At 38.8% G+C, this 19,887-nt stretch overlaps 1 protein-coding gene across 2 annotated transcripts in view; it reads left to right on the top strand.

Annotated features, from left to right (window-relative positions):
- The window catches only part of trim67 (tripartite motif containing 67), a 62,082-nt gene that overhangs the window by 21,878 nt on the left and 20,317 nt on the right, over positions 1-19,887 (top strand). Inside the window, exons 3-9 of one of the 2 annotated variants that reach the window (XM_022737794.1) lie at positions 2,483-2,605; positions 8,523-8,633; positions 11,217-11,358; positions 15,216-15,379; positions 15,730-15,868; positions 18,070-18,194; positions 18,359-18,537. In XM_022737794.1, the coding sequence (XP_022593515.1) occupies positions 2,483-2,605; positions 8,523-8,633; positions 11,217-11,358; positions 15,216-15,379; positions 15,730-15,868; positions 18,070-18,194; positions 18,359-18,537 (983 nt within the window). Of the gene's footprint in view, positions 1-2,482; positions 2,606-8,522; positions 8,634-11,216; positions 11,365-15,215; positions 15,380-15,729; positions 15,869-18,069; positions 18,195-18,358; positions 18,538-19,887 lie in introns of both variants that reach the window. The other variant, XM_022737795.1, reaches the window with a different exon arrangement.

Here is a 19,887-nt window from a genome sequence, read left to right on the forward strand (position 1 = left end):
TCGTCATTTCCGATTCTGAGTCACCGTAGCGTCCAATCTGCCCTGAAGACGCAGCGCTGCTCAGAGGGCGTATTATAACCTCTTGCATTGTCAACGCAAAGATGGCAGTAGGTCTTGGCAAGACTGGTAAATAAACAGCTGATAATGCTAATGCTAGCTATGTAGCAATAGCAAAACTTACAAAGTACAAAGTTCCTTTAATTTTTAGGACTTGAACTTGGATTTTGAGGGCTGCTCTTCTCTCACTGAGTTGTCATAGTTGCCTAAACTCTACATAACCTTAACTAAAGAGACAACACTCAAGAAAAATACTCAGAAATTGTTTATGTTATGCTCATGTGGCCATCTTCAGGCGCACTGTCAAGGTACGAGGACTCGTACGAGAGGCTGTTTGTATTCAAACAGAAAGCTAACCAGGAGCTGTTTGTAGAGCCAAACAATTTCAACCTTGCAGTATCTCAGCTGCTTCAGGATTTTTTTTTTTCGTTGGATTTTCTCTGGATCTTCATGAGCATGATGAGGCAGAGTTCTGGCTGAGAAGATTTTAACATAACCGATATCCATAGTTGATCAATTTCCCCCCACGTGTAGAGGTCTTTACATAAATTACATGTTTTCCTTAGATAAAATAAATCTTGCTTTTGGCGGGGAGGTGGCGGGGGGGGGACTACTGGTAATAGACAATAAGCTCCAAATAAATCAGTCACACAAACATTTGGCCTCTTCACACTGTGCAGCAGGGAGGTAAATCCACTGACTCACTGAACTAAAACAACCATATCAGCCAAATGTGTAGTGTGTGTATTTATTTGTGTGTGTATTTTCCCTGTGGACAACACTGCAGTGCAGCTGATCTCTTCCTCAGCATCTGCCAGTCATGCACACACTTTCACATACTCACACACACACACACACACACACACACACACACACAGCACACACACACACAACACACACACACACTGTCTGTATATGCACTGTTATATCCTGTCAGCCAGGCATTAAGAGTCTGATTGAAAAATGAAGAGGATTGCATAAAAAAAACTCTTAGCACTGCTTTGCTCTGTCCAGAGAGCAGAGAGAGATGGATGGATAAAGAGAAATAAAAATGTGGGAGTGAGGAATAAAGATCTTCAGCTCTCATCCTCTTACAGATCTGAACTGTGTCCCCCAATGGAGGAAGCTTAATTGGAAATCACTGATATCTAAGACCTCATCTCCTCATCATGTGTGCTCAGATAAAAAGCCCCTGTGGATCCTTAACTTGCAGCTACTGCACAAAGTACAATTTTTGAGGGGCTCCCACACCTGCAGTGTTGTGTCTACAGTCTATTTCTTTGTTCATCAGCTTTCATTGACATAGATTTAAATTCTGACAGACCCTCCTAACTCCCAGCCCCTGAAAATCCCAGTTAAATGATCTTTCAACATATTTTATCTTTGCCTTTAACACTGTTTTGTGCTCACTTTTTATCCTGTAAAGCATCTGAGTGCTACATAAATTATACTTATTATTTAATATGTTATAAATGCCTTTTCTTTTTATATATATTTATATCACATACATATATATACTTTTATACGTATTAATTATTATTTATTAACTTAACATAAATAAATAAATAAGTAAATAATAGATAATTAATGCAACAGATATATACCGAGTGTTTGGCTGAAGCTAATCCTTGTTTAAGTTTTTAAATCCAGATTAAAAGAGTCAAACTATTGAGTTGAGGATAAAAATGACAGGACAGATAAAACAGTCTGTGTATATGCATGTCTACATGTGCATTGATCTTGTGAAGGTTTTCCTGTTCTTCCTCCCTCCTTCCCTCACCCGTCCTCCTGTAGTTGGACTGGTTTAAGGTAATTGTGTTGTCATTTTTACAAGCAGAAGAAATAAAGAAATAAAGACACAAATGAGAGAAAAGCAAATGTATCATAAAGCTCAGCCCCCTTAACTTGATTACTGTCACATTACTGTAAATTCAATAATCAAAACAGGTAAGTTAATCAGCTATAACCAGCAGTACAGTTATATGTGTATAAACTGTATTTTCATGTGACAGCATGGCAGCTGCACAGACGCTAAATGTGTTGTGTATCCTGTATGTTTTTGTCCGTTGAAAACGTTCACACTGATGTTGAGACGAAAATAGAACGAGATAAATTAACATATCAGCTAAAAACACAGGGCAGCTCTGTGCTGCTAAATGGAGCAAAACACACCAACAGATCTATTTACGGACACTGTGGTGATTGAATTATTTGTGACAGAAGCTCATAATGAGAAAGACGATGGCGCATCTTAAAATAGCACGATTTTGACACAAGTTTCCCTAATAATATGATTTCGTTGAGTCAGGGGGAAATCGATTATCACCCGTATGCATGTTTCTTTTTAAGCTTACATTTATGTGTGTGTGTGTGTGTGTGTGTGTGTGTGTGTGTGTGTGTGTGCGTGCGTGCTGTGCTGCTTCAGGAGAACGGTGTTGAGTTTGAGGCCTGCCTCGTGGCTCAGTGCGACTCCCTGATCGAGGCGCTGACCAGACAGAAAGCCAAGCTGCTCACCAAAGTCACCAAGGAGAAGGAGTACAAACTAAAGGTAAGACATAAACTATCAGCTCTGTTTCCATCAGATCGGATTGTGAAGAAATAATAAGAATCACCAAACTGATCCAAGTCATCTCATCTAACTTGCTGATTTCCTAATAACCATCTTGCTTTGAACTGATACTGCAGACAGTTCTCCTGTAACTCCGTTCTTTCTTTTCCGCCTGAGGGGGAGCAGTTTATTTTGGATTATTTGATTTCAAGAAATGGTATTGAAAACTGGCAGCCTGCTTGTCTTTTGGTCTGTCTGTCTGCTCCCACCAACCTGTTTCTCTTCTTTTTCTATTTCTGCAGCAAACTGAAACTTCAGGTCAAAAAGGCTGTTAATCTGTAATAGGAATTTCCAAGGTGAATGTATTGTGTTCCAGTAGATCCAGTAGATAACCTGTAACTCATTGAGAATAATGAAAGTGTTAACTGACGCAGCTTTTGCAGCCTTTACAGTATGGTATTATTATTATTATTATTATTATTATTATTATTATTATTATTATTATTATTATTATTATTATGTGCACCAACATTCGAGACCTTTGTTTGAGGAAATATTGTCTAACTGGACCTTTGAATTTAATTGAATTTCGCAGTCTGCAGTAGATTTTGGAAAAAAAAACATAATCGATAAATAAAAATATTTATATCAATAAATAAGCAACAATCATACTAGAAATATTATTATTCTTATGTTAATAACTCACAAACACTTCCACAAAACAGCTGACAACGTCATAATACTTGTGTTTGGATTTTTATGTTAAGTTCTGATTGGTGCACAAAAATAGCCAACAAGACCTCTCAGACACATCACAGCCAATTGAAATTCCAGAGAAGAGCACAGATAAAACACAAATACAGAGATTTCTGGTGTGAAATAACCAGATCTGCTCTAACTTTGAACGATAACAGTGAGCTCATTGCTTATAGTAAGAAGCTGCTGAAATGATAATACCTGAACAAATTCAGCTCTCAGCTCCTAAACCGAATTATTTTGGTTTAGCGGTCTATTTTTTTAAATTTTTTTTTCACTTTCCTCTGTAAATCCACCGCTGGGGTTTTCCTAAGTCTCAGCGTATCACATGGACGCCTGCCCAGCCTCAACGTGCCCACCGACCGACTGACCGTCTGGATGGTGGCGGGGAGGAAGCAGCGGGGGGAGGGATGTTTGGATGGAAGCCCCAAGGACAGCTGTTGTGATTATCTGCAGGCTGGGGATTGAGATTTAGCCAGAGGGCAAAGAGCTGGAAGGCTGCGACGGAGCCGGGACAGGAGAAGAATAGCTGCTTGTCGATGAGTGATAACTTCAGCAGCATCTTTACGTGAATAAACATTCATTTGCACACAGTGTGTATCAGCAGCTGATTGAATGAGTTGAACTGCAGGCTCCATTCACGTGGAGACATAAGGAAAGTAGAAGAGCTGCGGCTTGAACCAAAATTTGTGACTGAAAGCTCCACATAGATGCTTTTTACAGTTTTACATTACTCTGAGTTGAGTGTGTGGTTTAAGACTCTCACAGCATCCAGACTTCCTTTCAAAATAATGAAAAAGTGAACATCACAGTGCAAAATTTAACCAGGAGTCAGATTTTCACACTACTCCCACACCTCGGAAACAAACTATACAGCTTTTCCATAAATGCATCATTTCGACTGAACATTGCTCGAGTTTGCTTTTGGGACGACTTCAAGTGTGCAAATTATATAACCACAGTTCAACTCTTTCCATTTAAAAGCGCCAGTAGAAGGTTGTAAAAGATGATCTATTTCATATTTTGTTTTTTCAAAAGCACTTACAAGGTTTTTAATCTGTTCTTGTGGACACAGCTCGGACCAGACACAAAAAAACTGACTGTCTCCACCAAGAAACGCAGATGTTTCTAAAATTCACCAAAGCCACAACTTAATCCTTTAAAAGCAACATATTTTCATCTTTCAAAGAACAACTAGAAATGCTTGTTGTATATGTCTGAGTCTGTAATATACGAAGCATAGTTTTCAGATGGTTTCATCAGTTCATTAGTTTGTGTATGAACTGTTCAGAAAGTGAGGTTAATCCAGCAAAATGGAAAGATTTTATTCCATTCACAAAGTTTTCTTTTAATGAACTGAATGATGATACCATGAGAGCACTTTAAACTGATGATGCTGAAATGTAACATTTGTCAACATAAGTATTTGCAATAATGAAATCTAATAAAAATGTCACTGAGATTAAAACTCATTAAAACAAAAACTAGAAACAGTTTAATATAAGGCAGCACAATGTAACATAGGATCAGTGTGGTAGCTGGGTTTCGTAGGTTAATCTCTTCTGAGCCAGTTACTGACCTGTACCAGATACACACATATTGAGGATCCTCACTGACACACACTATCTAGTCCCTAAGGGTCATGCCCTCGTCCCTCTGACCAACTGTTTGCTCTGATCTTAACCATTTCTACCCTAACGCCTAAACCCCGACCACCTTGACCTCGGAGCCTCCCTCGATGTTATGCCCTTGACTGGCAGTTTGCCCTCTGATTAACCGTCTTGTCCTGGAGGCCTGACCCCATTCTGTATCGTAACATTATGAAAGCTGCTCTTATCTTTCTACTCTCTCTACCTAGTTTCACATTCTCACTTTTCAAAAAGTGTCATAATTCTCCAAAAATAACTCTAAAATAATCCCCCCACTTTCCAAAAATATCTCTTTCCAGTGACGTTACACTCCAAAAATATCACCACTTTTTCAAAAATTTCATCACTGTCCAAAAACCTTTTCCAGGGTTATCAAAGAGTTCTCGTAAAGGACATTCAAGAGCACACACACTGAAAAACACAGACACATACTTCAGTTTTAGCTATAATCCAGCAGATGATGGATTAATATTCACTTCTCTCTAACTCGTACAGATGACTGTGTCTGAGTCTTTCTATGAATGAGATTATGGTTCATCCTGTCTCGGTTACTCGCGTCAGACGCTTATATAATCATTTCTTTGGATCAAACCTGTCAGTTTTGTACCAGAACTCATTTTAACTTTAAAGAAATGTTGCATTAAAAAGTGACAACTTAGATACAAAAGAAAGTCTGGTTAACGTTTGTGTTCCTGAATACAGCTGGTACAAAATTCCATTCAATCTCATTGAATTTCCATTCAATACCTTATATAAAGCTCTGCATCAGGTTTTTTTGTACTATGTCATGCCAGTGTAAAAACTGTATTTACCAAAATTGACAATATCAAACCAAAAACAAAATTTGCTCTAACCTGAACTGAAATGTGGTTCAGAGTGTGATGAGGAGCCAGTGATCCACATTCAGAGTGAGCCCATAGTATCTCAGATCTGGCCCTGCATTAACATGTTTCAATATTTGCATGTGATGCACGTGGAGCTCATTGAAAAAGCCCCTCAGACCTTCAGTCTGCAGGAGCCTGTGGCAGGGAGGTGGCAGCTTGTCCCGGTGGGACAGAAGGAAAATTGAAATAAATCGGAGATTTACTCAGGCTGCACGCTCCATACTTCATGTTGTTTACACAGGAGATAAGAAGAGCGAGGTTTTGAATTGAAAAACAAATTTTCTCTTGGTAAATAATTTGAGTGTCTGTGTGTGTATTTTGGTGCATGTGAATTCCAGCTGCATGTTTGTGTTACGGTGACATACAGCTGCAAATATATCATTTCTTTAATTTTTTTCCTCTTTAATGACCTTCCAATGACCTTTGATTCATTAAATATAATTTATATATATATTTATTACATTAATTAAAAATAAATGATTTGCGTGACCAGTTTCATTAATTTAATATGACGTTTATACATTTGATGACTGTGATTGAACCTTGTACACTTTAAAATACACCTGTAGTGGGAAATTTAATAAATGTATGAATCAATTAATTATTTAATAAAAATATAGTGACTGACTAAGTTTATTATAAAGCACCTTTCTAGATCAGGCTAGACAAAATGCTTCAAAGTAAAGGAGAAAAGCAAGACATAAAATACAGAAAAAATAAAAGAATATATGAAATTAAAATGTGAGATAAAAACCTGCTCGTGAACCTGAACCTGCTTGTGCACGCACACGCCCACACAAACACACACACACACACACACTGTACATTGGTTTGATCCTCTCGTTCAGTTGACTTTTGCATGGTCTTCATTTTTCAGTTTAGACAGCACTTGACAGGTGTATAATTAACTTTGATCTCATTAACTATCAAATAAACGAGAGGACTAATTACCAAGACTTCATCTAATTATCTCTCTCATTCATTCATTCATTTAACGGTATAATTAATTATCTTGGATACACCAACACCACAAAACACTTTCTTTATAATCTCTCTGAAAAGTTGATGTATTTGCCATGTTCACATTCGTGTACGTTACATGTTATAAACATGTATCAGTTGTACTTTGAGCAGGTAATTTAAAATCACTGATCAGTTGAAATGTTGTGCAGGTGTGACTGAATGTAAACAAAAGGCTAATAAGGCGGAGACAGTTCGCTGACTTTCAATTAGCCTCCAACGACTGGTTGTGACACTCGTCCAAATCTCATTTCCCTTCTGCTGGGAGTTCAGCCAGCAGATAGACGTGTGACATGTGTGTGTGTCTGTGTTTGTGTGTGATAGTGTGCCAGGAATACTATGGGATTTTGAGAGATCTGTTCCAATCATGTCCCGAGCCAGTTTTTAATTTTTGCTCCTTTTTCCTGTCTATGTTTCCTGCCAGCCACTAACTCACCTGTCGTTCCAGCCATCTTCAATCACCCATGTCTGCACGTCTGCTCTCCCTTTCCCTAATTACACTCCTAGCAGCATATGAGACTGAGAAGCAGTGCAGTCCAGAGTAGCTGCCAAACCAAATCTTTCTGTGCGCTTCATGTCACATATTTAACATATCAGCTGCTCTCACCTCATTTTCTCTTTGTGTTATTACTGAATTACCTCCTTTGGACACTGATTCCTCTAGCTGAACTTGATTCGGTCATGCTGGGGTTTTGTTTTTTTTTTTTTACATAGTGGCCATGGCTGGGAATCCTGGTTAAATGTTCTGTAAACAATCGTCACTGCCACTAGATGTGGCACTAGACCATCAGCATCTCAGACCAAAACAAATACCTTGTCTGCCATAAAGTGTCACAAAGCACAGTGAAAGTGGCCACTAAACACATCGAGAAGCACTAACTGAATAAATTTACCCTGTGTCCATGACAGCCAACAAACAATCCAGACACAACCGTTAGCCCACGCTAGCATTGCTGTGATCCAAAGCTCCAAAGCAATGCTGACAGTTATCCAGCTAGCGATAGCGACATTTGCCAAACAAATTTGTAATATGGGTAACAGCAAGTTAGCTTATGTTATCATGTCTACTGTATCTGGTCACTAATGTAAACATACATGTGACCTTATGTACCCATCAAGTTACTTACACATTGAGGAATAGAAAAGTCAGTTCTGAGTCAAGCTGTCGTCCTTCAGGAGCTTTTAGGTCTCTCCATCTCGGTAAAGGCAGACCAGTATTAGCTCCACGGTTGGACTGGGAAAGAAATTCAGCCTTGGACTTATCTGCTGGGACCGGCTGTACGAATGACACTGACAGAGTGGTAAAAGACTTATAGATGTTTTGACGGTCCACCGGCTGACTGAGATTTGAACCAGTAGTCCCCATGGCCAGTCCTCCTGTGCCGCTGGTCTGATCTCTTTCTTTGTCAGAGCCCTTTTTACTTGAAAATGTAGTTTCTTCAGTGGAGGAAATTCACCTGAATGCTGTGTGCCATATCGCTTGCATGCGGTCCCTGCATCTTTATAAAAGTGGGGAGGACCACTGTTTAAGCTGGGGGGACTCTCATGCACTAACAAGCACATGCTACCAGACTGGATACCAATTTCTCTGCTCTGTGTCTTTCTCAGGTGGTGCGTGACCAGATCACCCACTGCACCATGAAGCTACGTCAGACCACAGGTATGATGGAGTACTGCCTGGAAGTCCTCAAAGAGAACGATCCCAGTGGATTCCTCCAGGTATGTGTGTGCAGTTGTGTGACTGTGTGTTATGAAATCCAGATGAACTAAAAATGTCTTTGTAGAAAATAAGTTGTGTGAGTTTTACCCTCCACTTGTAGGAAAGCTGCAAGATCGACATTTCATGAGCTTAAAAAACAGCCCTATTTCAGCTTTGTGATGATAGATTTTTAAGTTTCAGTCCAACAGGTTTTTAAACTGTTTCAACAGCTCAACAGGGAACATGTAATCCTTACATTTATCTGAAAGTTTCAAAATCACTAAATTTGAAGACACGTGGTTTTCACAGGACGGGGATGAAAAGTGTGAAAGACTGGCCTTGCTTTTAACTATTTATAAGTACAATATCTATGAAGATACTAAAAACAGCAATTAATTTATCCACTCAGCAGGAGTTGCCATGTTGTCTCTGTGCCTTAGAAATTAATTTTCATACACAAACCATTAAAACCAGACATGAAAGAACCAAACAAATCAGTGGGGTTCTGTGGTACAGGGGCAATATCAGACTGTGGCACAATGAATCCACTCTTTGTTTTAATCCCTTCAGGGAAGTTGATCATCATGGAACAACAGCCCTCGCCTTTAAAACTACGTACTTTAAACCATGACTTAAGTTTCTTAGATTATACACAAGGCAAAAACAGTATGGGGTCTCACATTAGAAAAATCTACTTGAATCAACATCTTTTTCGAAGTATTTACAACCAAAAAAAAAATGTCAATGTGAAAGTTGAAAGGAAGGAGGAAATGTGATACTTATTTTCACTGAGCTTGTGAGGAGAAATCTGCTTTGCAGGAAGCCTCTGATGTTTCTGACGCCAGCACAGATTAAACTACTGTACAGTGCTGATGTGAGAGCAACAGCAACACACCACATGCCGTCCTGCGCTCATGCACAAACACGGAGCAACACGGGATGCATCTGATCTGCTTCAATACTGCAGCTGATCATTTTTAATTGACTCGACATGTTTAGTTATCAGCAGGCTCAGATGTTCAACACAGCTGACCGATAGTTATTGATCTGTGTATATTTAGGCCAAACAGAGAAAGGTCAAATGTAACGTGCACCTGCGTAGACGAAAGATGTAAAAGTGAAGGTTTAACCCTAAGGTGTTTGGGGTCTAGGAGACGCTGGTTCCTCTTTAACAGCTCAGAAACACACTTCACATTGTTTTATCACCTTGATTCACGACAAATTGCTGTCTGAATGACCCCAACTGTAAAACATGGTTAAATACAATGGATTTTTTGTATATGCTCTATATCTGTGATCAGAGTTTGCTGCTCCTTTTATGCGGCACATTCATTTCCAAATCCCAAATAAGTCTATTTGGATTTCTCTTATTGGAATTTTAATCCTCTCTGGGCCCAAACATACAGTAAGTAACGTGACTATGTATGATAACATACTATACATGTCTGTCAATTTGAAAACAAAAGGAACACACATATACAAGTAGTTCCATATTATCACCTTCATCACTTTCTTGTAAAAGAGATTCCTGATAAAATAAAGGAATTGATAATAATAATAAAAATAAATTATTATTAATAATAATAATAATAATAATAATAATAATAATAATAATAATAACAATAATAAAATGTGCAAGAACCCTTTGTGGCATCTGGAAACATTTACCACTCGAGTAGTTCTCTACAAATATTATTTTTAACTGTACAATGTTAATGTGTGTGGGGCCTCAATTGAATTAAAACAATGGTTAAATGACAAAGGAGAAGAACTACTTCCTATGCCACACATAGTCTTTTTCTTCTGCAGCCACGTAGCTACATTTACAATATGGCTATTTCCATTTCTGTTGTGTCTTTGCTTCTGGTTATGAATGATTTCTCTTCCTGTATAGTGATAGCACAAGAGAAATAGAGTTAAGGTTAAAGGGAGAGATGAAGTAGAGATCAAAGACACTCTCGAGGGACACGCACATCCTCTCTCTTCTGTTTCATCTGAATATTTAATAATGTATTGATTATGTTTTTCTATATGGTTGCCAGTTCCTAAATACAAAGTAGAGTCTTCTCAGAAATCAAGGGTGGATTTGATTTTAATGCTAAATATAAGCACAGGAACATTTGTAATTTCGACTGATCTGAAGTGGGGAAAATGAAGTTAAATAAGACATCTATGTTCTTAATGCTCGAGGCTGAATTTCCAAATCCTCTGCTCGTGTTTTGACTTTAAAGAAAAAGAAAATAGCAATCAGGTTATTTGCAGTTGAGCGTAGTTTAATGTAATGCATTCACTTAGCTTTTTTTCTGGGACAGTGAAGCTCTTACCAGGAGATGAGAGGTCTAATTCGTATCCTTAAATATTTGAACTGCACTAATGCTTGCCCCATTTCACATGTCGGACACAATGTAATGAAGCTACGGATGGAACAGATCCCAGAAGAGAAGCTGCTCTGTATGCAGCGAGGGTGTCACAGCCCTGCAAGCATATTTAAATGTAGATGTTGAACGCATGTGCTCACATTTCCTGTGTGTTTATGTGTGTGAACATGTCTTTTCCTGTGGTAATTTTCACTATATAATGTGTGTGTGTGTGTGTGTGTGTAGATATCTGATGCCCTGATCAAGCGGGTGACGTCGTCTCAGGACCAGTGGGTAAAAGGCGCACTGGAGCCAAAAGTCGGCCCCGAGTTTGACCTCACCCTCAACACCGACTCACTGCTCCAGACCATCCTGCAGCTAGACTTCTGCCAAGGCAAAGGTGAACAAACAAAAATACACACTTTCCCTTTTATTGGCATTTTTTAACATATTTTACAACAATATTTGAGTCATGACTGAAGCATAGATTATTATGTGTTTATGTGCAATATGCCTTTTATTCTAATCTGTATTCTATTTTTTAACCCTGTCTTCTTTTATTTTAAACCAATATAACCTGACTTTTAGTCCCTGGGTCAAGCTCCAAAAACACTGGATCCTACATATCCCATAATGCAAATCAATATTGTCATTATGCATTCATCGTTGCAGTCAGTGTTAAAGGATCTACTTTATATACAGTTTATTTGTATCACTGTTTACCCACCGCTCCAAATATATGACATCGCAAAAGTAGCTGATTTCGGCCAATTAAATTATGTAATTAGCAGAGGAGGCAGCCATCTTGGAATAATGCTTGAACTCTCACAAGTCAGAAATAACATAAGGTTTTCATGGTGGCAAATAAACTGTGAAGAACTGTTTTCACGGGCTGAGTCGTAATCTGCATGATCAGTAAACTGAATGTCGTGTAAAACTGGAGTGCATCTTTAAACAGGCTCTATGAATAAGTCAACTTGACATGTGCAAACAAACATCCCTGATCTGAGGTAAAAAAATACCCCTTCATGATATATTTGATAATCAATTAACATTTAGTCGCTGTTATTTCTTCCCTTTTTGAGGTCTCCTTAAGATGTACAGCAATGTACACACAACTAATTAGCTATTCATTGGCTGTTGCTACCCAGCAACCAGTTGGCGTGCATGAGTAAACATAGCATCCTTTATATTCATTCCGCTGCAGCAGAAGAGATTGCCCAGATGTATTGTTAATGTACATTAAATATGTAATCAGCACTATGCATATTTTATTTCCATAATGCTCCAGTGAGGCAGTAAAGATGAGCTGTTTTCTTGTGCTGATGTGGATTCAACCTGGTCATTTTAATGAAAGAGCAAATAATTCCCATTATTCTCTCGTATCAATCCTTAACACTTAAATATTATACAATATATTATATTATCATATAATGAATATATTGATCCAATACAGCATTTATTCAAAATACATTGTGATTGCAATTATTACAAATTTATTAAAAGCATGATGAAATTATATTCAGTTTAGTGCTGTGTAATTAATATTCATAGTGTTAATATAGTTATTATGTGTTTAATGGGTTTATAATACGAAATCCTGTTTGGTTGTCAATGGAGCCAAATTCCTCTAAAGTGGCAACCTTGATATCTGAGATACAAAAACTCTAACTCGTAAATGAAGATTGTGAGCCAGATCGGCAGGTCATTGCCCTGGTTGTGTTATACTATAAGGAGACTTTCTCTAATTTGAGCTTGGGTTGATCTAATCTGAAAAGGCTCAGAAAGGCTTTGATCGTCCCTCCTTTGTTCTTTGAGGCCGGTGACATGAAACTCATCTGTACGTTTCCCCACCTTCAATTCCACTGATCATCCAGAACAAAGCGTTAAGAGTTTAAAGATAGAACATTCGATTTTTATCTCTTTGAATTTAAGTCTTAGACATCCTGATCACAGTGTAAGAGGTATTGTAGTTCACAAACGCGCCCTGACTTAATTCATCGTCAATGAGTTTTCACATGGACTTAAAATTAAAATGAAATAAAATAAAATTCTGCTGCTGACTATTGGAGACCATTGTATTTCTATTTCTAATTTTCTGTTTTTTGTTTGTTTGTTTATTGAATTTAAATTCTTTTACTGACCTAGTTATGTCTTACTGAACAGCGAGGTCAGTCTCTTTTCTCTTGCAATGGCTAAAACGTATATATATATACATATATATATATATATATATACAGTATATATAAGTCAAGCTGAGATACCATCACATCCTTGAAAAGAGCACTACACACACAAATACTAATCATGACCAAACCTTCAACTTTGTACTTTAAAGTCTCTGTAGTTGCAGCGTTTTCTGATCCACTGTCAGATATTTGGGTGAAAAAAGATATTTGTGTCCCAATATACAGACGATACAACGTTTTATGATGATGAAACTTTGTGCAATGCTTATATCATCTTCCAAAAATAACTACATTTTCTGTGAATGATAATCACCTGACCTAGAAGTCAGTAGTGAAAATCATGAAATTTACATATCATTTGCATATGAAAGATCATAAGGCTGTATTTTTTTAACCACCATTAGGGAGATGGATCTTTCATCATGTTTCCATTGCAATCAATCTAAATTTCTCCATTCATCTCACTGTCACTTCCAGCTGCTTTAATATGCCATCTTCTGTCCATGTGCTCTTGTATTAAAACACCCAAATCAACGTCACACTTCCAGATGTGCAGGAGAGTCCGTTATTGAAACAAATGCAGGCAGCAGGAAGTGGTGAGGCTGAGATGGAGACAGAGAGCCCAGGAGGTATTTCAGAGAATCTACTTTCTCAAAGTAAACCTCTGTCTTCCTTCTGTGAATTTATTTTGTCACTCCTTCCTTCTCCCCCAGTCCCAGTAGCCCTCACAGCCATTCTGGTTGGAAACTCATCGGTCTCTATGTCCGACAGCGTCTATCTGGTTTCTTTCCTCTGCATGGTTTTTGTTTTCCAGCACCTCTGCAGAATAGCGATGCCTTCACTGGGGCACAAAGTTTCCAAAAACTCTATTTGTAGTCTGAAGTACTTCTCTTTTTCCCAAACCAGCCTTCCTTGCATTGCACTGTTGCATTTTCTCCTCTGTAAGCAGAGGAACTATATATTAAACATAACTCACCGAACAATTAATTTTCATATCTTGTCTTCAAGATAATGCAGTGTACCAGATTTAGCCACTTACCAGACTATCTAATGTGAACTCCAGAATAGTAATAAGTAGTAATACAAGGATTTAAAGCATATGAAAGGATAGCATCCTGACGCAAAGAGAATAATTGAAAATGATATAATTTAAAGTAGTTGACATTTTCTGATGGTTGTGTGTGAATCAAAGAACTACTTTGGCTACAAATAATGTGAAAAATATTGAATTTAAATACTGATATTGATATCTACATGGTTACTGCATAGATCCTACAGCACTGTTCCTTATGTCCTGACTGCTGCCTTTCCCCTGTGTCTTCACTACTGTTGTTTTTTTGTCTTGAAAGATCAGAGTGCCAACGGATAAAGTCAAGCTATGAAGCAGACTTCATTACCCTTAGATCTGCCTTAAACAAAATCTCTACTTCAGTGGTTTTATTTTTATTCTGTTTGTTTCAGCTCCTTTTGGAATGCAGTTTTGTCTTGTTTGTTAGCACAAAGTTTTATCACTTCAAGGGTTAGACAGATATATTGCTTTTTTTTTTTTATCAAAAATGTCTTTGATACAAAGCTGGTTCCTTCCTTTCTTGACTTTCCTAACCAGCCAAGAATCCTGTTTCCATAAGTGATTAATTCATTTTGAACTGTTTATTCAGTGTGTCCTTCAGTTGGGAGTTTTTATCTCAAGGCGTCACAGCTTATATCGGTCCAACACTACACACCACTAGCACTACTACTTCTATAGTGGGCATAATGTCCTCACATGGCCTACTTAAAGCCTCCACAGCTGTTGCCCTATAAATGAACCCGGAGCTCTTTCACCTTTAAGGCTTTTTTTTTATCCCACTAGATTCACATTAAAGCTCCTGTTTCTCTCCCTTCAGTTTATTTACAACCAGTCAGATCCCTCTGTTTGTCTTCCTCCTCTCATCATCCACCTCTCCCTCCTTCTACACTTTCTTCTTTAACCATCTTGATCTCTCAATCGCCACGCCTCCATCCTCCCCCAATCACAATCTTTACGTCTCATCCATCCGTACACCTCTCCTCACAGTGGAGATCGGGCCCTCGGTGCCGGCGGCTCCTCTCCTGCAGCTGGAGAAGTGCTGCACCAGGAACAACAGCGCCACCCTGGCCTGGAGAGTAACTGCATCCCCTGGCAGCCCCATCGAGGGCTACATCCTAGAGTTGGACGATGGCAACGGAGGACAGTATAGGGTGGGTACAAACACACACACTGGTACAGAATACGCACTTTGTGTGAAAGTATGCAGCTTCCTCTCTTTTAAATTGTATTATTAATTATCCATATGCTGCTCAACTCTGATAACAGCCAGATGGTTGTGTGTGTGTGTGTGTGTGCGTGTGAGAGATGTGTAGTTGAGTATATATGTCATCAGCAAAGAAGCATTTTAAATGTCTGAGTACTTGTTCTACAATTGTAACTACTAATACTTGACAATGAGATGTATAATTGATGAGTTTGAGCAGCGGATTTATAGAATACGCATGTGCATGCACTTGACCTGCATATGTAATGACACTGAAGTGTGTGTGTCTACTCTCAGGAAGTCTATGTAGGGAAGGAGACTGTGTGTACGGTGGACGGCCTCCATTTTAACAGCGCCTACAATGCCAGGGTGAAAGCCTATAATGCCATCGGCGTGGGGCCCTACAGCAAGACGGTTGTACTTAAGACCTCTGATGGTAGGTCTTGAGTGTGTGTGTGTGTGTGTGTGTGGGTCCTAGCTTTGCTGCCAGCTTGCCAAATTGGCACAGAGTGGCTTCACCATGAAAGGGCAGTGTCTCCTGCTTTGTCTGTGTTGTTTGTCTTGTTTCCGCACAGAACAGTTGTGTTTGTGTTGATCTTTGTAAAACAGGTGTCATCATGTAATTTCATTTGTTCTTGTTCTGTGAGACTACATTTTTCTGTAAGGTAAGGACAAGAAAAGGAAATGAAAGGAAACTAAAGGCAAGAAAAAGAAAGAAAAGGAAAGGAAAGGAAAGGACTAGTGGACAGAAAGAACATAAAGGAAAAAGCAGGAAAGGGAGCGAGAGAAAAGGGAAAGAGCAGAGTGGAGAGGAAAAAGAGAACAAGAAAAGAAAGTGGAGGAGTAGATGAGAAATAAAGGGCAAGGGAACGAAAAGGCAAAGGAAAGGGCAGAAAAGGAAAAGAAAGGAAAGGAGGGGAGTGGAAAAAAGAGAGGTTGCTAAAGAGGAAGAACAGAAAAGAGAGGACAGGAAAGAAAAAAGGTAAAGGAGTGGACAAGAAAGAAAAGGAAGGGAAGTAAAAAGGAAAAAGCCAAAATATGGAAAGAATGAAAGGAAATAGGAGGGAAGGAAGGGAAGGGAGAAGAGGAAAAGAAAGGAGGAGTGGACAAGAACAATAAGGAAGAGTAATCTTCCATAAACACAGTGGGGCGAGGGTGGAGAGTTAACACACACACACACACACACACACACACACATACAGTCATAGTCTCTCTTTGCCAACGACAAAAACAATGGGCATTAGAGTCTGTTTTCTGACTGATAACCGTTCCCATCCCATCCGTCCTGTTTTTATTTCACTCTGTCATCTTTCTTCCTGCCTACTCTCTCTCTCTCTCACTCTCTCTCCCTCTTTCTCCCTCTCTCCTCACCATTCCTCCTCAGTTCTCTCTCTTTTTCTTTGAGGGTTGTAGCTTCCCACAGCTTCACACAGAGAGGAAATTGTACTTGTCGAGCCGACAAAAGGCTGGAAAACAAACATATACTTTGATGTACAACTTTACAAATGGACATTTCTGCTATAAGTCTGGTGGTGTGTGTATGTGTGTGTGTGTGTGTGTGTGTGTGTCTGTGTGTGTGTGTGTGTGTGTGTGTGTGTGTGTGTGTGTGTGTATACTTTTACCCCGAAGCTAAACTCATTCACACATTCATGTCCTGAGGCATTACATTGTATAAAATTGTTAGACATGGATTTCCATACACAAGTCTGTGTGGAAGGAAGAAGGAACCAATGGCTAATACTTTTATTATCCAATATATATACATATATATATATATATATATATATATGTGTGTGTACATTGGTTATGTTTAATATTATCATCTTATTATTTGGCTAAGTAGGTTATAAATGGAATGTGGATTAGATCTTTCAATTAGCTTTTTAAAAGGCTGTTAATTCTGTACTACCAGGTCATGTAGGGAATATTTGATGCTGACAGAAGATGAAGATTAATCTAAAATACCAGCTAATGTTTGTTCAATCACAGTTGAGACTTTTACATATTCGGGACACCTTGTACAACCACAATGTCTGAGGCTGAATTATTTCTTCTTTATCAAAACAAATCAGTTTAGACATTGACAAAGATTAGGACACATTTGTCATTTCCTTTCAATTTCCGTGAGCATAATTTGTGTAAAATGTCAGTTTTTGTTCTAAGGGGTGTCAGTTTTTCTTGTTACAGCATACAGTAACTTATTAATAAAAAAAATATTTAGTTACAGGAAAATGTTCTACTTATGAAAATAGATTTAGCAGATTTTTGTTTCTCACATCAGCAAAAAAAAAGTTTTTATTCATAGTTCAGGATGGAAATCCCACGACAAACCTACAGGATGTTTAGCAGTTCAGGTTCTGCTAGCATTGTGGACAGAGCTGCTTTAATGGCTTTCATGTATGTTTGGGAAAACACAGGTGTGAAACCGAAGTGTGTATATGTATAGTTGTACTTTTCATTTAGTACATTTTTGATGTACAGACATCATTACTTTGATAATACTATAGGCTGCTAATAGGAATTAAACATACAGACTACACGGGTCTTCATGGTGTCTTTTTGTGTCTTTTAATAACCCTCCGTTCAAAACATGAATAAGAGCAGGCATCATGACTGACTGTTATTTTCCTATCACAGTGGCATGGTTCACCTTTGACCCCACCTCGGCTCATCGGGACATTGTTCTGTCCAATGAAAACCAGACAGTCACCTGTAACAGCTACGATGACCGTGTGGTGCTGGGAACCGCTGCTTTCTCTAAGGTGAATGTTCACACACATTTGTCTCTGAGGGGAATATTGATATTGAGTTTCACACCACATTTATTACCTATTGACCTTTTTATAAGTGGATGAGATTCACACAGATTCACAGACACATTAACAAGATTTATAACATTTATTCCGTTTCCCCCTTTGAATTTCAGGGCATCCACTACTGGGAGGTCTGCATCGATCGCTATGACAACCACCCGGACCCTGCGTTTGGCGTGGCGAGGATCAACACCATGAAAGACATGATGTTAGGGAAGGACGACAAGGCGTGGGCCATGTATGTGGACAACAACCGCTCCTGGTTCATGCACAACAACTCCCACACCAACAGGTAGGTGTACACTGTACTGTGAGTTTGTTATTTAAGTTTTTACTGTCTTCGTGTTTGTCATACTGTAAGCAGAGAACACTGACTAGTTGATGTTAAACAGAAAATTAGATATCAGTCCCTCTAAATACACACTGACATTTACATGCACACACAATAACTTCAGACTCTTTCACATCGTTTGGCGTCATTCTCTAAAAATGTAAAACTTCAAACCAAATACTTTGTTATAATGTTGATTTAAGACTCTCCTCTGTAGCTGTTCTGGAGCCTTCAGCTATGTAGATGTTTATTTATCATTGTTTCCCCCTTTAGCACTTAAGAACTTCTCTTCTGAAAGTTCAATCACCTTTTTATTTTTAAGATGGATGAGAAGTTCTCAGATCATCTACAGTGACATGACAGCTGGGCAGCTCCATCAACTGAAGAAGATCATGTGAAACAGCTGAAAGCTTCAGAACAGCCACTGAGGCCCTTTTCAGACCTGGTGTTAACATGCGTATCCAGTGACCACTTGTGATCAGACCTCACTTCTTCACTTTATATGCAAATAGCAACGTATGCGTTGTTGTTTTTAGCCAATCTGGCTATGACAGATGGGTCTGTTGTCAATGAGAGAGAGAGAGAGAGAGAGAGAGAGAGAGAGAGAGCGGGGCAAGGATACGGTGGCCCAGAGAGCTCAGCACAANCGTATGCGTTGTTGTTTTTAGCCAATCTGGCTATGACAGAGGTTACGGCAAGGATACGGTGGCCCAGAGAGCTCAGCACACTGCAACTTAAGAAAACACATGCAAATAACGTGCTGCAAATTCAGAAAACATCTTTATCAATTTGACAACACATGCACTGCAAACGGGTACTCACTCTTGGCTTTGCCTATTCGCATGATAAGCTATATAGCCATGGAATCTTCAAGGACAAGAAAACCGTGTTGTCCTTCACCACTGGTTCTCATGAGTCCATGTTCAGTGCAACCCCCCCCTTGACAACACATGCACTGCAAACGGGTACTCACTCTTGGCTTTGCCTATTCGCATGATAAGCTATATAGCCATGGAATCTTCAAGGACAAGAAAACCGTGTTGTCCTTCACCACTGGTTCTCATGAGTCCATGTTCAGTGCAACTGGCATCAGTTGTGAAGGTGTGAATACTGATTGTACCATTTTTCATTGCCAACAAACGTCCAAGGTTGTTGGGTCTTGGCGGGTTTTTTGACCAGTGGAAAAGGAACTTTAAATGGACACAATACCTAACATTACTCTGTTAAAATGAGTTTGCTCTAAGCTCTTGATACAGTGTGTGAATCTTTCTGCCTTTTTTTTTTTTTGCCTTTGGGTTGTTTTGGATCCAA

This window comes from Seriola dumerili, unplaced genomic scaffold, assembly GCF_002260705.1.
Source record: "Seriola dumerili isolate Sdu_G_001 unplaced genomic scaffold, Sdu_1.0 BDQW01000025.1, whole genome shotgun sequence".
Classification (NCBI taxonomy): Eukaryota; Metazoa; Chordata; class Actinopteri; order Carangiformes; family Carangidae; genus Seriola; species Seriola dumerili.